Consider the following 15,861-nt stretch of genomic DNA (forward strand, 5'->3'; position numbering starts at 1 on the left):
GCAGATGCTGGGAGATGAAAACTTTAAAATCAAACTGAAATATTTATACGTGTTTCCCGGATGCGATGTGGGGAGAGCGTTAACAGTACATGCCAAGGAAACCAAAAACGTCCGTTTTGCTGCACTTCAAAATCGTGTCAGTACTCCTTTAAGCCCGCGATGTGCACGCAGATACACTTACAAAAACACGCCGATCACCTCGTAAAGCTTGGCTCAAAGACATAAAATACAGCTTAGAAGTACTCGCTGACTGCTTCGCATGAAACCGATTCTCACAATGCGTGGGATCCGCCGAATTTTTACGCCCAAATCGCCAACTTATTTGCAACATACATTGCCGAGACTGCTGTCCGGCCAAGCTGTATGGATGAACGACAAACCACCAAAGACTCTATTTGATGAAGATGCAAACATAATCAATTAAGGCTGGAAATAATGAGTATAACTGTCTCGCGATGAACTTGTAATGACGTTGTAATTTCAATTATACCATCACAAGCTGTTTCGTTTCCTAGTGGTACCAGCTGTCGCAAAAACATCGTTACAACATTACCGTCTCAGTGCCTCTAACTGATGCTCATCTTGTGCTGTGTTACTGTAACATGCGCGCAGAGATATTGGATTCTCTTCCCCTTTGGTTTCAACGACATTGATATTGCTATAAAGCTGCAGGGAAGCAGGCAGGCATGCCGCCTTCATTTTCCAGACCTGTGGGCCTTGACTTCTTCTCAGAAACTCCATAGGACACAATCCCGTCACACTTCAGGGCCCGCGTGTGATTTACCAGCGTGCTCTTGACACAGGCGTCCAAAAAGCACAAAGGCAGCACCAGGTGCATGTGGTGCGCAGCGCTGCTAGCGACAGGGTTGCGTTCCACTCGTGCTTGATGGTGATCAAGACATGTGCTTGAACTGAGCGTGGAGGAAGTGATGAACTTGGAACTCATGGATAAAATAGCGTACACATAAATTTATTCCAACTGAATTAAATGTTTTCGCAATACTCGTATGTCAACCATAAGACGCCGAAACACCACGGAGCCACAACACACACCGTGACTCTTCTTATTTGTCGTGCTTAGTTTCATCCATACTGTTCTGTAGGCCGTCAACTTCATCAGATTTATAGAAGTTTCCTTCCAGCACCAGCCAGTGTACGACCTCCTTCAGCTTCGATGACGACCTGGCCTGCGAGGTCTTCGGCGTCATGGTACGACGCGTGTTGTACCCCAACGAACGTGGGTTGGTCAGAGCATACTATAGTGCTCGATTCATCGCCGATGCTTGTGCAGATAGCAATGTGCGATCCGAAGGAACGAGACGTGTCGAGGATTACTGGCACACAGCCTCTATTCACCAAGGGGCTGAGTACAGGAACCACTGGAGAATTTCACATTTTCCCTGAAGGCTGCCTTCCGTAAAAATACTCATGGGCATGTCCTTCTCCGCACAGAAATCTTCGTATAAAGAATATATAATATCACAGTTGTCGGCGATGCTTGCTGACGCAGATACGTAAACGTCACTATGTTTGAGTTTCTCAATTTACTGATACGGCGTGTTCGCTTGTGCATTCAAGTCCAGCTCGAAGGTGTCGTTCTGAGCGGGGTCGTCTTACATGCAGATACGAACCGGTTCTGAACTAGCCGAGTTCTTAGTCTTAACTTTAAAGCTGTCTTCGAATGATGTGCTTGTGGATTCCAAGCAGTCTTAAAATGCAGCACTAGCGGTAGCCTGGAAGTGTTAACTGGTCCCTATGTCGGCTTCTGCGTAAAGTGCTTGAGGTCGCCAGATTCGCTTGGAAGATGGGCGGCATTCAGGGCTACAGTGCCTATAGAAAGCCCTCACCTAATCATAGCTGTTTTCTGGGAAGCCGCTTGTGGTTCTACGAAAACTAATGTAACAACTAAATGTTTCTGTCCCGTTTCCTTCTTGGCAAACTTACTCGGCTTTGAGTGTCTCACCGTCCGATTTTTGAGCAGGGTGAACGGCAAAAGAAACTCCAGTCTGAGCACAGTCAGTCCCAAAACGGTCATTATTTGTTGGGCAATAGCTCAGAAAACAATAGATCAGCTGCGCAATGGCTCGCATGTTGGGTATCAGCTCTCAAGCGGCCATTACTAAAGGATGAGTTTGACGAAGCCTGCTTGAGGAGCGGAGTCGACTGCACGGTATAGCGTTGCGTGCGTTCTGACAAGCAGTGCGCTTCTTTGAACATGTCTTGAATCCCACAGCGACGGTGATTCTTGTGGCAACAGTAGCTTTCCTGGGGAACTGCACTGGGTTTGGCACTGCTTTTTCAACTGATTGTGCGGGAACCTTCCTGGGAGGCCCAGAGGTCTACTTAGGTTTCTGCGAAGATGTGAGAATTCTTGACCATGGCACTTGCTTCTTATTAATCCTCGGGCGCACCTCCTGGCGGGCTGTCCCGAGAAAGACGAGGGCGCTGAACCGGGATAGTCCGGTTGTGTTTCGTGTGTTCTCACAACTAGCACGCTACTTTGAACGTGTCTTGGAATTCTACCGGGTTGGTTCTTATGGCCGGAGCAGTAGTTATCCTCGTGAACTGCACTGGGTCTGACTTTGCTATTATAGCTGACGCTGCAGGATCCTTCCTGGGAGGCCTCGAGGTCAAGTTGAGTTTCTTTGGGGACGTCATACTGCTTGACATTGGTACTCACGGGCACACCTCCCGGCGGAATCTTCCGGGCAAGACGAGGCGGCCGTAACCCTTGTCAGTGGACACAGAGACGAACAAACGCGCAGACGTGTCTTTCTCGTCAGGTCTAGATGAGATTGTCACCAGCTGCCGCTGTTCGGGAAGGACCTTGAGGAGATCGGGGCTGCGGTGAAATCTTTGTCACGCGGCACCCGTTGCCTTGTCGTCTGTTCGGTGTTAGCCATGTTGAGGACGCTCAACAGGCGCTGAGCGTTGTGCTTCGTGGCGACGTTTTCAAAGGTCACTTGCGGGGGCCTAACAGATGGTTGAAGAAGCAGTGTTTCCACTGCTGCTTCGCCTTCCACCACCTTGGTCGGCGGTGAGAAAGCGAGGCACGCAAAGAAGCCTTCTGTTTGTTTGTTTGTTTGTTTGTTTGTTTGTTTGTTTGTTTGTTTGTTTGTTTGTTTGTTTGTTTGTTTGTTTGCCCTAAGGAGACTGGCTCATACCCACGAGGGGGATTGGCCACACTGATAATTATATATGAAACTTCAAAAAGAAAAAAAAATAAGCACGAAACGCGATGTAAATAAAAAAAGGAAAGAGTTAAGAAGTTAACAAAGCCATAGGATAACGATTAAAAAATATATGTATAATAATAAAAAAGGAAAAAAAGTTGGTTCCTTGACCTTGTAGAGGTCGGCCAAGATCTTCTTCACTAAATCATGGCACAAGCTCAAGAGGAAGATTTATGATAATTGTGACGATGGCGATGATACCCATGCCGTCGCACATACCCACAACGGTGAATTGGCCAAGGATCGGGCAGTACATTTATATCTATAAACGTAATAATAAATTAATTTAATAAGGGCCGAAAATACATCGCGCATAATTGTTTAAAGGTAAGCATTACATGAGCATGTGGTGTGTAAATTTAGAAATTGTTATTCTCAGTGCAATCCTGTTTTGCCAGACATATGCCCTATCTGGCGAAACAGTACATAACAGGCCATCCAGGGAAGCCTTGGCAAGTGAATCTGCTGATTCACATCTAACCCCCAGTAGTCTGGCAACCAAATTATATGACCTACTTGTAAGTTTGGAGGGACCAATGAATGAACTGTGCGCACTATAAATGAACATATTTTATCAGTCAGCGCTAAGCACACGTACGCGTATGGTGAATGTCATGATAACACTCATCGTCTTGTTTCTTCTTGCACGGGGCTAGGATAATTTCCTTGAATTCTGCCCGTAAAACATGTAAAATCAGAAAGGCAGACAGACAAAGACCCGGAAAGTTGTAAAATGCGCATGCCAATTTCTGCTATCTCGTCCCGAATGGAAACATCAGTGGCAATGGCGTAATGCGAATCTATATGATTTGTGTTTATTTTAAAAGCCACGCAAACAACTTCAGCAGTGAACAATGCACGCATTGTAAGTGCACTTCAAAAATGTGCCGTTCCAATGTGCTGGCAGAAGCTGTGTGATCAAAACAAAAAAACAACTTTATCGTATAAAACCTTGTCTAGTATGGTATCCTTATCAGAAAGTCCTAAAGGCAAAAAGGGAAAGAATACAAAGACTGGCATTCCTTTTCATATGCGGTAAACACCGACGCACGGATTCCGTTACGGCTTCGTTAAAATCGTGTGAGCTAGAGTATCTGGAGGAAGGCAGACGTAAACTTAGACTAAAATTTCTCTTTAACACCATCAATGGGGGAACAAAAATAAGCAATAATTTATACCTACAACCACCAGGAAGAAGATGCGACCGTACAAACAATAGCAGAGCAACCCAACCTTACTTAACGAGCGCTGATGCCTTTCGTTCCTCCTTTTTTTTTTCTGGCACAGTTGAAATGTGGAACAGTTTGGCTGACGCACTTGGAAGCAATGATAGGCCTGCCGATTGTGAAAAATGCGTTAGATATGTTTTCTTTTTTTCTTTTTTTGTAATGGTGTACAATAAATTTGGTACGAGCATTTCTTCGTTGATTTTCGTTGTATGATGACTTCTCTTTGTTCTTTGTATTTCTGTTATTGGTTACCAATAATGTAAGTGAACTTGTGTGTTACTTAGGATGTTATTCTTTATGCATGCATGAATATTACGTACAGTCAGCGTCAAAGCTTTAGACAGCGAGACACAAGAACATGCCAGATATTCCCGCTGCTTCGGCAGGCAGCCTTGAACTTAGATTTCCGGCCTGTTATACAACGCGCGTAGCACATATACTCCGCAGTTCAACCGAATACAGTCACAAATTGCTGGGAAACTCAAAGTTTCATCAGACCTAGCGGTCTGTAAACTTTTGTCGCCGAATGCACATTACCCTCCCTGTAATGACCCCGTGAATGGGGTTCAGAGTGCCAAATAAATAAATAAATAAATAAATAAATAAATAAATAAATAAATAAATAAATAAATAAATAAAGCTGTTTGTGAGAACGGCGCATTTGTTGCCTTAGGAAAAATTCTGGGGGGTTATACCATGCAATCAGCCACACCAAAGTAACCCGCAGAAACGTCTTAAATAATAAACCGCAACCAATATGACAGGCTTGTGATGAGTTCTGTACTTCAATTTTGAATAACGTGTCCGGAATTAGAATAAAATTTGGAGACAACAGCATTTTCAAAATTTCATTTCAACGCAGCGTACCTTATCATTCCACACTTTTATTGGACGACGAGCCTCTTGCCCACAAAAAACTTGCTTCTAAGTCCCATTCAACACTTGTAATTTAGTTTGGTTAGTCAAGCTGATTTTACAAACACGTGCCTGTAGAGCACGACCCCGTAGATCTGGTGCGCCAAAAAAAGAAAGCAAAAACAAAATAAAGCCATAACGACGCACAATAACACATTTACCCTTGCCTGTACAGTCGGAATCACACTTGTCTAGAGCGGTCGGGCTTGTGGCTGTGGTCGCTGTCGGTGTCCGCAACTGCTCCTCGCATTAGCTACAAGCTTCCGTTCATGCTTGAATCATAGCACAAGGGCCTAGCATGCGGTCTGGACCATCTGGCTATGTTTGGTATCACTACGGCGTCGGTCGCTGCATTTTTTTTTTTTTTTGCGAAAAACGGCGGCTGAAGTGGCCAAATGGCTGCTCTAGACAAGTTTGATTCTGACTGTACTTGAAGAAATTCACGAAAACTGAGGAACCAAATACGCATGTAGATTTTTTTTTTTTTATGAACGGCCACATGTGTACACCGCGGGCAGGCGTGGTCATCCATGCCAACCGATGAGATAAAGCTGCAGGAACTTTCGAAAGTTTCCTGAAGTGACCTTTATTAAGTATAGACGACTATCTTAAAAACTACTAGTGAAGGTCGGTTTGCTAATAATGCGCTCTAAGCCTTGCCTAGGCTCTAGTACCGAAAGTAGCGGAGCCTACGCAAAGGATGGTCGAGCAGTGCATGCAACAGCAATGTTTCCGGATAACCACCGACCTGATTGAGATGGGTCGTTGCTGGCATTACCAATGCAGAGGCAGCTAGCGTCGAATGTCTCGTCGGTCCCACAGGTAGCAGTCCACCAATCACGCGCTTTAAATAGTGACATCTGCAGTTTCACCAAAGCCTGAGAAACGAGAGAAAAGGGAAGCGTTTTGCCTGGTGAATGCGTGCCACCGTCGAACTTTCAGAGATGATAGCTGCCTCCATCGGCAGGAAATCGGCAGAGCTATCATTTTTTTTTATCGGCATTTCTCGATTATCAAAGGTCGTGAGCACAAACAACCAGCAAGGGTAAGTTAGTTTTGCCCGCAAATATCACTCCTAGAAACGCAAAAACCTTCATCCGTAAGGTGGCATTACAGTTTAGAGGGTGATGCTATATTTAGCCGTCCCTAATAGTTCCAACTGGCGAGACTAAACTGCGGAGATAAATTTTTCGCTTCAGCGTGCGGGCGAAACTTGGCATGCATCAACGGTGACAAGCTTAAACTAACCGCTCATTCGTACAGGTATTGCAGTGAATCATGTCATTTCAAGCGTGGCCACTGTAGCAACAAATACAGCTTTATAGACTATCGCGGCGATCAGGTCCCGAATAAATAGATGTATGGCATACCTGAAAAACACGGGCGCGTGTCGGTTTTGCCGGTCACCTAGGCAACGGACATCGTGCCAAGTAACGCCACGAGATGCCGCCGCTTACCAGCTGGAAGCGTGACTCGTGTTGAGAGCGCTTGCCGCCTCACCGCTCGTGATCGAAAGGGCGCGACACGGTACGCGAGGACTGGCGAGAACATTTTCACGGGATAGCACATTTAACCAGTGTACAGCAGCGGTCCAAAATTAATGGAAGGGAAATGAGACCACTGTAACGAGACGTCACCAGCAAAAATGCAGATGGAGAAGAGAGAGGCAGAGCGAGAGAGAGAATAAGAGCTTGTACAAAATATCACCGCCGTAAATCCAGAGAGGGGGGAGGGCGACCGCCCCCCTGCCATTTTAAGCTAACGACCTCAACCCCGTCACTTGGGGTCGCGAGTTGGGGGGGGGGGGGGGGGGGGGAGGCTGGCGTCGCTCACTCTGCCCGCGTTATATATATATATTATATATATATATATATTATATATATATATATATATATATATATATATATATATATAGATAGAGAGAGAGAGAGAGAGAGATAGGAGAACCAAAACGTCAAGAAAAGTTTTTTTCACTTGTGCGTCAAAACACCTTGCTTTTTGCTATCACCCCCGGTTCAGGCGACACCGTGTCCTCGAATAATATATATATATATATATTATATATATATATATATATATATATATATATATATATTATATATATATATAATTTTAGGTGATTTTTTTTATATTCACTGAGCTGATAACATGACTTGCTTTTCAAAGCTGTTTTAAATCAGGGACGAATCTGCAGAAACAGATTGTGCAGGCTGGGCTGGGCCGCCCTACACCGCGGCGACAACACAGCAATGTTTTATAACATTTTGGAAATATTACCGTGAAGTGTAAAAAGTACACCCAAATTTAACCTGATCATCTGAGCATTGCATCAGCAAACTTCCAAGTCTTAGTTTGGCGTTGTAGATACGATTAGTATGAAGAACCTGCTATGACTCTAGTACCTTAAATTCTCACCTATTAAACAAACCATGTGGCTAAAAAAGCAAGGTACTTCGCAGAAGTCTTCAGTATAAGCCGAGTGCCAATTACTTTACTGTTAGAGCCCTCTTATATAAAGTGTTTCTTTAGAAGAAGACCACGTTCAGTCCAATAATATATAAGGAAACCACAGTGAGCTGGTTGTGTATAGTTATAAGATCATAAATGACTACGAATTTATATACTAGGTGTCGTTCTATGTCCCCCTACTTTTCCCAGCTTGGGTGGGGGGTGGACGGAAAAGCGGTGAAGTGGCCCTTTACTCCTCCCCTCCGGTTCCTCCAAGTAAACAGCCTACTTAAACTGTGTAAGCTCAAATTTTCCTTGAAAAAATGTGGGCGATTATAACGTTAAACTACCCCGCATTGTTTCCTTCCGTATAGGTCGTTAGCTGTTAATGATTGGTCGACATTTTCTGGGTCATGCTCACAGAAGCTGCTCCTAAAAACGACGCAAGAAATGACGCGTAAGTGATACACCGCGTGATTACCACGCACGCATGACTGCGCAAAAAATAATAACAATGAACAATTTTCATTACGGCGTGTTGCTTGTCATTGGTTCTTCGCTATTCGTAAAAATATCTCAATGGGCCATAAAATCACCGAAAGTGTTTTATGCCGGGGTCCACCAAGTACATCCGTCACGGATATGACGTTGATAAAATGGATGCCAACGGGTGAGAAAGAAAAAAAACCCAGAAAAAGGTACCCCGCTGGGAATCGAACCCACGACGTTGCGGCCGCGACGGCAAGCGCCCGACGCCCTACCGACTAAGCTAACTCGGGAGATGCTAGACACGGCGCGAACGCGCCTTATATCTTTCACACATTCTCTTTCGCGGCGGGCGGAGCGGGGCGGTGCTGCCGTCTGTGAGATGTGAAAAGAAGTAATGCTTCACGATCGACACTTACTAGTGCTTACTCCGAGATTGCACGCAATATCGGAGGTCATGGTTAAAGCGTCTCGATACCAGAGAGGTAGACTGACCGCGCTGGCGTCACCGAGGCACCCTTGACGCAGTTACGTTCTTTGCCTTTGGCTTCGTGTTAGCGTGCGCCGGCTCATCGGAGTAGTGCAGCTTCCACGTGCACCAACGACATTTCTCCGCCGCCGACTGCTTCATTTGCGAGAGCACCGACTAACAAAACTGCTGCAATACGCGTTGCAGAAAGGACGCGATTTCGACGGGCGAATCTCGTGCCTTGGTGGAGCGAGACTAGCGCCTTAGAGACAGAGGCCAGCGGGACGCACGCGTTTGCGGCTCAGGCTACGAACCTCTACTGCCTCTACCTCCCGTGTTGCTGAAGCGCAGTGTGTGTGAGCACAGGCGTCGGCATGAGCACAGGCGTCGGCTACCCATTACTAGAAAGCGCACACCGTGCCGTTTCTCTCCTTAATTGACGACGCTTTGAAGAAGTGCATACCAGGTACCAGTGTTGATTAGGAGCTTGTTGATATCATCCTTACGCGGGATTCACGATTCGCTGTGTCCAAATATATGTTCACACCGTCAGCTACGACAACGGTTTAATCATGATCATGGGCGTTAGTCGTCGCGATAGAGACATGCTGTCAACATGAGTGCATCCACGTCAAACGGTGCTATAGCTGCCAAACACGAATAGACATTGTACAAGCTCTCATATATCACTACACAATAAGCACTACTTCTGTGAAGACACGTTTCACTTTCGTGTTATACCGATTCCTATGACGGGGGGATCAGCCATGTTTTTTGAATAGCCAGACAGTGTCTCTTTCCGAACGTAATTTAAGAAAGCTGCCCGTCAATCACATTGGCAGTGGCTGCTCATAGCAGCGGGCGAGATGGATTCATATGTGTATAATAGATATTTTCAGTTGTAGTTGAGCTGTTTTTGCGCGTGTATACAACTGTCTGTGAACTCATCGTTGCTGACAAAGAGATGGAGAGAGAAATAAACATTATTAGGACAATCTTTTGCAGGTAGGCAGCCTTCTTAGTCCAGAGAACCGTGGACGCTGATTATTTCCTTGGTGAGGTAGATCAAGTAACGAGGCTAACTTGAAAGCTGGGCTTCTCAATGTGCTCAAGTCCACTGCCTTGTTACAAGCCGCCACGATCGCTGCAGGCTACATATGATAAGCCAAATGAAGCAGGATAATCGAAGACTAAAGTGAGAATCTATTTTAGCTGTCCTGACTAGGCACAACTAAAATACTGGACACTTCCGCCACACTCATCAACTCACAGCAGCTTGAATATGGATCAGTGGCGATGTTATTCGTTTTCAAAGAAAGGAACTGAATTTCCTGAAAAAGGAGAGCGTTTGATCGGGCTATAAAACGTTAATGGTTCCCGCCCATACTTGCGTCGCCGTTTACATAAATTTCAGGCCAGGCAGAACAAAATAAAATCATGACAGATTGCTGTCATGTTATAGAGCCCTGCTGAGCGATAGCCTCATCTGCAATGCTCGAGCGCAAGACGCACAAGCTTGGAATAGGCAGCCCGCACAGCAGGTAGCCTACAATGCGTGGTCATGACACACGGAGGACAGTCGTCACAGCAGAATCGTAGGACAAATTTTATTATAATATTACGTTATTGCTGCGTACAAGTAAAACTTTGCCTGAATTGTTAGTTTCCCAGTCTGCAGCCGACAATAACCACTGTCGAAAGTGGCCGACAATAACCACTGCCGACATTTCTCAGCGGGGGGGAAGGGGGGGGGGGGGGGGGGCTAGTGCCCCTTTGCCTCCCCGGTAGATACGCCTATGCCTATGGGGGGGGGGGGGGCATCCGTAATCCCCCTACTGACACGCCCGCGCCACTGCGCAACATTAGGAATCATTAGGCAGCACTCACCGGCTGTTAGCTCACACCAGCGAACGGTTAATCAACCTATATAGCCAACACTAGTTGACAGTCAACCATTGCTGGTATTATGCGAGTAAATGCGTCACGTCTCATGGCATGCATACATGTCAGGAAAAGGAACGACCGCAAGCCACGCCTTGTCATTTATGTCATTCAGGGTTGTACGTAACGCGTTACAAGTGATCAGTTACTTGCAATTAATCCATTTTCATGTAATTTTGTAATATAATCGATTACTTTTTCGAAACCGTAACGTTCTGGGTAATTCAAATATATTTTCTTGCGATTGATTTCCAATAGTCACTTACTTTTTTTTTCTGAAGTCAAGTATAGTAACCAGTCTTCTACGGCAGTCCTCGTCCCAAAAAATATGCGACCGCTCTGTAGGGACCCACCCGTCCTGTTAAACCGGGGGTCTCTACAGAACCTATTTTTTCACCTTTTCCCTGGATTTACCTGCAACGTCTTACCCGAGCGCCGGCACCAGCGACGCCCGACGCTTCATCGAAGCACTGCGCAACTACGAGCTAGTGCGCAAGGTGTTCCTACGTTATAATACTGCCCTTCCCTCCAGCGCATGTAGTGTAGCAGCTGACCTCTTAACGAGGAAACGTGGAAGAACCAGCGAAGACAACTTTGAAAAAAAACCCTCCTGTTGAAAGTTAACAACGTGTAGCACTATATCACAGAAGCCACAGTAAGCCTCCCAGCCTTCACGCAGGCCTCCAGCCTTCGCTCTACCATGCAGGCCACAGTAGTTCGTTGCAGCTTGAGCAAGCTTCTGTTATTGTGTTACGGCGATAAAATTTTGAAGTAACGCACAATTCATCGATTAGATTTCTGTAATTGCTCAGTTGCTTTTCTGGGGCTGTAATTGACCACTGTAATCAATTACATTTTAAAGGAAGTAATTCTAATTGTAATAGGTTACTTATATTATGTAACGTGTACAAGTCTGATGCCATTACAATCGGATATATGACATTCCCTTCACTTTTGTCAAACACGCACGTCATACCATGCACATTCCCATCAATTAGGAACAGTAACAGATACATTCAAAGACCCTTTGGTTCGCCAAGAAATGCTCCTCATTTACAAATTATATCTCATATGTTTGAGAATATTAACATTTCAGCATTTCTACACCAGGCAGATGGCAACAGGCATATGTGTTTAGAAGAAGTTTATTCCATCGTATGACGGTACGAACACTTGGGCACAGTGTCGATACAACTATAGGATAGTAACATATACAAATGACTAAGAACTATTTACATGACACAGAAATATCCAAGTCCACAGGATGTCACTAACACATGCTACTAAGGACTACCATACACACACTAATTATAAACTTATTGTCACACAATATACATGACTTCGTGAACATGCATGAAAGCACATACGTACAACAGATGTTATGGCGCAGACAATTTACATAATTGCATAGTGTCAGCGGGAAATGTATACATACAAGAACCCACATGCATAAAGGGACATGCACACACGGAAATAATAAATTGGAAGGTGGTTTATTGATCGACGTCGGATAGCAGGCAGAAAGCCGGCACAGCGATAGCAGTCGAACAGACTCGGCGCCAACAGCACGCGATCAGCGCTCGCACTTCACACCAAGAGAGCGTCCCACTCGTGAATGCCTTGCTCCTTTTTCACCACTACAATATTAATATATACTATATACATTCGCCAGTTACTGTATGATGACTCGGCTACAAGAACCAGACCAGATGAAAATCCAGCCGCACGCGTCTAACAACCACCGACAGGAAACGGCACGACCATGGGCGTCCGGAGGGGGCGCAAGGAGGGCTTCTCCCCCCCCCTGGATTTTCGAATAATATTTTTCAATGCAGTAGCAATAAGCTACACAGTTTGATTAGCACACTCAGGTCCTGCATATCTGTGTGAAACGCCCTTCAGGATTGCGAGCCAACTTTTCACGTTACACACTGTGACTAATCTTGCCGGCCAGGTCACGGCAGTGTAAGAAAGGCTGGCTGTAGTGGATCCCCCCCCCCCCCGCCGGATGCACCACCCTGCAAAAAGTTCTGCGGACGCCTTTGGGCACGACCACTGCCGTATAGAAATTCCTCTTCCCCAAGGAAGAACAATGCCTCCAACTAAAAGGACAGCAGTTCGGAGTGTTCCAGAAGCGGAATTAGAGCACAGCAGCGGTGACCCGCTGCAACAGCCTCACATCTGTTACGCCTCAGACAAAAAGACCGCAGCAATTAGAAGGCATGCAAAGCGACTATATACGCGAGCAACGACCAGATATGACAAAAGTATTAACTGAGGCCAAGAAAACCAGTGTTAACGGCTCTCCAAAATACCCTTGCAATTACACATTGCTGCAGCACGTGTCGCGTTACTGCCACCGTGTCGGGGCAGACGCGCAGAAGAAAAAGACAAGAGACGAGCGTTCAAGCCCCAAACCAAAAAAGCCCCCCGTTTATTGTCTGCCCTGCTTTTATAGCCTCAGTGGGCGGAGCAATCACCAGTGAGTTCAGACGCCACAGCCGTCCAGGAACGCGGGCGTCGCTTGGTCGGCGGAGCACGTCGATGCGTTCTGAACGCGTTGCTCGAAGCGCTGGTCGCGTTCGATGAAACGCCACAACATGCTGGTTGGACTCCTGTAGAGGACAGTTAGGACAAGTGGAAGATGGGACCATGCGGCACCTGTCCACTCTGTCGCGCATTCGGAGTACTCTCCATTCCAGACGCCACATGAAGTCGCAGAGACGGCCAGGCAGAAGGGATGCCGTTATCTTGCTCCACAAGACACGACTGCAACGTGCTAGACGGGCTGGAGGAACCAGAGGGAGGAGCAGGGCCGCCGTTGCATCTACAACACGGTTTTCTAGTGCATCTGCATAAGGACAAACCTGCTGTGCGTGGCGATAAAATGCCATTGCCGTGGAGTGAAACGCAGGCACGTCAAGTACCTGTGGCGCGGTGTTAAGCCGTGCTCCCGGTAACAATTAGTGTATCTTAGTGCCTGAAAAATAGCAGGCAAGATCACGCGAGGGTCACTGATCACCGTGTAACAAGCGAAGCCGGAACCGCAGAGCAAGCAGCCGGCAGCGAACAGACACGGTTGGGAACGCGAATGCATCGCTGTTGCGTAGTTGCCCAAGCCCAGCACGGCAGACCAGCTCAGTTCCATCTGACCAAAAAAGAGAGAGAGAGAGAGAGAAAGAGGAGAAGTGATTGCAACGACCTATAGTTATTCGTAAGGAGGTTGCACAACATGAGAAATGTATTATGCACGGCCGCAAAATACAATCTGTGGTAAGTACCTTCTTTTGAACAGCGGTAAATCGTATACTTTTGCACTTCCCGGACATGTCGTTTCATCCGGTATTAAAACCACACGGATGCTGATATGCCGTAATCCCAAAATGCGAATAGAGCTGCTTAATCTTTTTTTTAGATGCGAAGCATCTCTTGCTCGGGGGTATGTCCCGCGGCCTCGGCGTCCGCACTCACACTACGCATGCGCAACTCTCCTCCTTCCCTCTCTCCAACAGCTGCGTGTTACTCTCTCCACTTCTCTCCCAGCACCTGCTTGCGCTTCTCCTGCGTTCTCGCTTCTGCTCTCGCGGCACATGCGCTACTCTCGTCCTCTAGTCTCCTCTCCTTCACGTGGTAGAGCGCTGCGCGCGTTCAGTCCAGCGCTTGCTTCGGTTGACTCCTCTGAAATGCGGGCTCGACATGCCGAAATTCCCCCCTGCGCAACGCCGCGATGAGCGCCAGCGCATGCGCGTGCCCTCCCCCTCTCTCTCCTCTCCTACGCTGCCCCCCTCTCGCGCGCCTCTCGATCGCGTTCCCCGCTCGCCCTGTGAGAAATTAACGGCCAGGCTAGAGGGAAGACACGACGCGCGTAGTGTTCCTCTTCGCGTTCCACGACGCGAGGTCGGTAGCATGCCCAACGATCACCAACGGAACGCGATCGTACAAGTGCTCCGGCTTCGCATCGCCTCATGGTCCCCTTTAGCGGGAGATGGTGTAATTTTTTTTTTTTTTGAAGATGGAAAAAGGGACTTAGGCAGGCGTGTGGGGAACAAATGAACAAATATCGACATTTTGAAGCATTTAACGCAGCATCTGTAATATTCCCATAGTCAGCGAAAAGGCGTAGGCTAAGGGAGATGCTGTCCTCGTTCTCAACGTGATGTCATTGGCGAAGGCTGTCACCTTCACGTTACGACTACCAAGTATAGTGGGAGGCCTCTAATGCATGGATCTTTAAGTAGCGAGCACAGGAATCGTTCGAGGCTAAGCACAAAGATCCGACAGATCTCACGCATTGCGGGAATCAATTTTATGCGAAGCAATCAGCCTGTAGCAGCCTATGCCGGATTTTTCGCTTTAAGCTAAGCGTTACGAGATAGGTCGACGTAGGTCGATGTCTTCGTGTAAATTGAGTAGTTGTGCGCATATCGTGTGCATAGCAGGCACGCTGAGTGCACTGGCGTGTAAAGGGTAGCTCATGGTCCGACATAATGTCGGCGCTCACGTTAGAGCAGAGACGTCAGTTCCATCGCGACGAAGTGCACGCTACAGGGGCGATGATGAGCAGATCATACGCGTATTCGCGCTACGCTTTACTATAGCTTGAGAATCCGTAGTTATGTAATGCTTGTTACATTGATATAAAAGCGGATAGCCGACACTGCCACCCCAGTTAGCGTTGTCCTGACATGACGCTTGTATAGCGATGTCAGGGGATGATAAGAGAAGTGGAAAAAATTACCCCCTCTCTTACTAAAGGGAACCATGTGGGGATGCGAAGCAGCGCTGGGTGTTCACTTGTATTTCCATTGTTGTTCCATTTGAATGTTTCCGTGTATGTTTCATTTGTGTGTGGAGCTATGTATATGTTATGTACTAAAGCCCCTTGATCTAGAAAGTAGCGACACTCTCCTCCGCGCGCGCGTTTTCCTCCTCAATTCTCCTCGGATTTCTCCCCTCCCCTGGCCGGCGCGCTGCGCACGGCACGCTGAACCCTCCACTGGCTCGCCGCAGCCGCATTAAAATCACTGCGCGCGCTTGTTTGATCGGCCCCTTGAAGCGTCAAATGAGAACCTGTTTCTCAAGCAATAGTCATGACGAAAGTGGGCTTTCGATAGAACAAAGTGACAAATATATTTTTAAA

The 15,861-nt window shown here is 46.8% G+C and overlaps 1 protein-coding gene across 1 annotated transcript in view; it reads right to left on the reverse strand.

Moving 5' to 3' along the window:
- Nucleotides 1–6,258, reverse strand: part of LOC119378646 (protein PTHB1-like) — a gene marked incomplete at its 3' end in the record, with an annotated part of 18,567 nt that extends 12,309 nt beyond the window's left edge. Inside the window, exon 1 of the mRNA XM_037647710.1 lies at nt 6,126–6,258. Coding sequence (XP_037503638.1) covers nt 6,126–6,237 — 112 coding nt within the window. The remainder of the gene's footprint in view (nt 1–6,125) is intronic.
- Nucleotides 6,259–15,861: the final 9,603 nt, after the last annotated feature.

Source organism: Rhipicephalus sanguineus, unplaced genomic scaffold (genome assembly GCF_013339695.2).
Source record: "Rhipicephalus sanguineus isolate Rsan-2018 unplaced genomic scaffold, BIME_Rsan_1.4 Seq91, whole genome shotgun sequence".
NCBI lineage: Eukaryota > Metazoa > Arthropoda > Arachnida > Ixodida > Ixodidae > Rhipicephalus > Rhipicephalus sanguineus.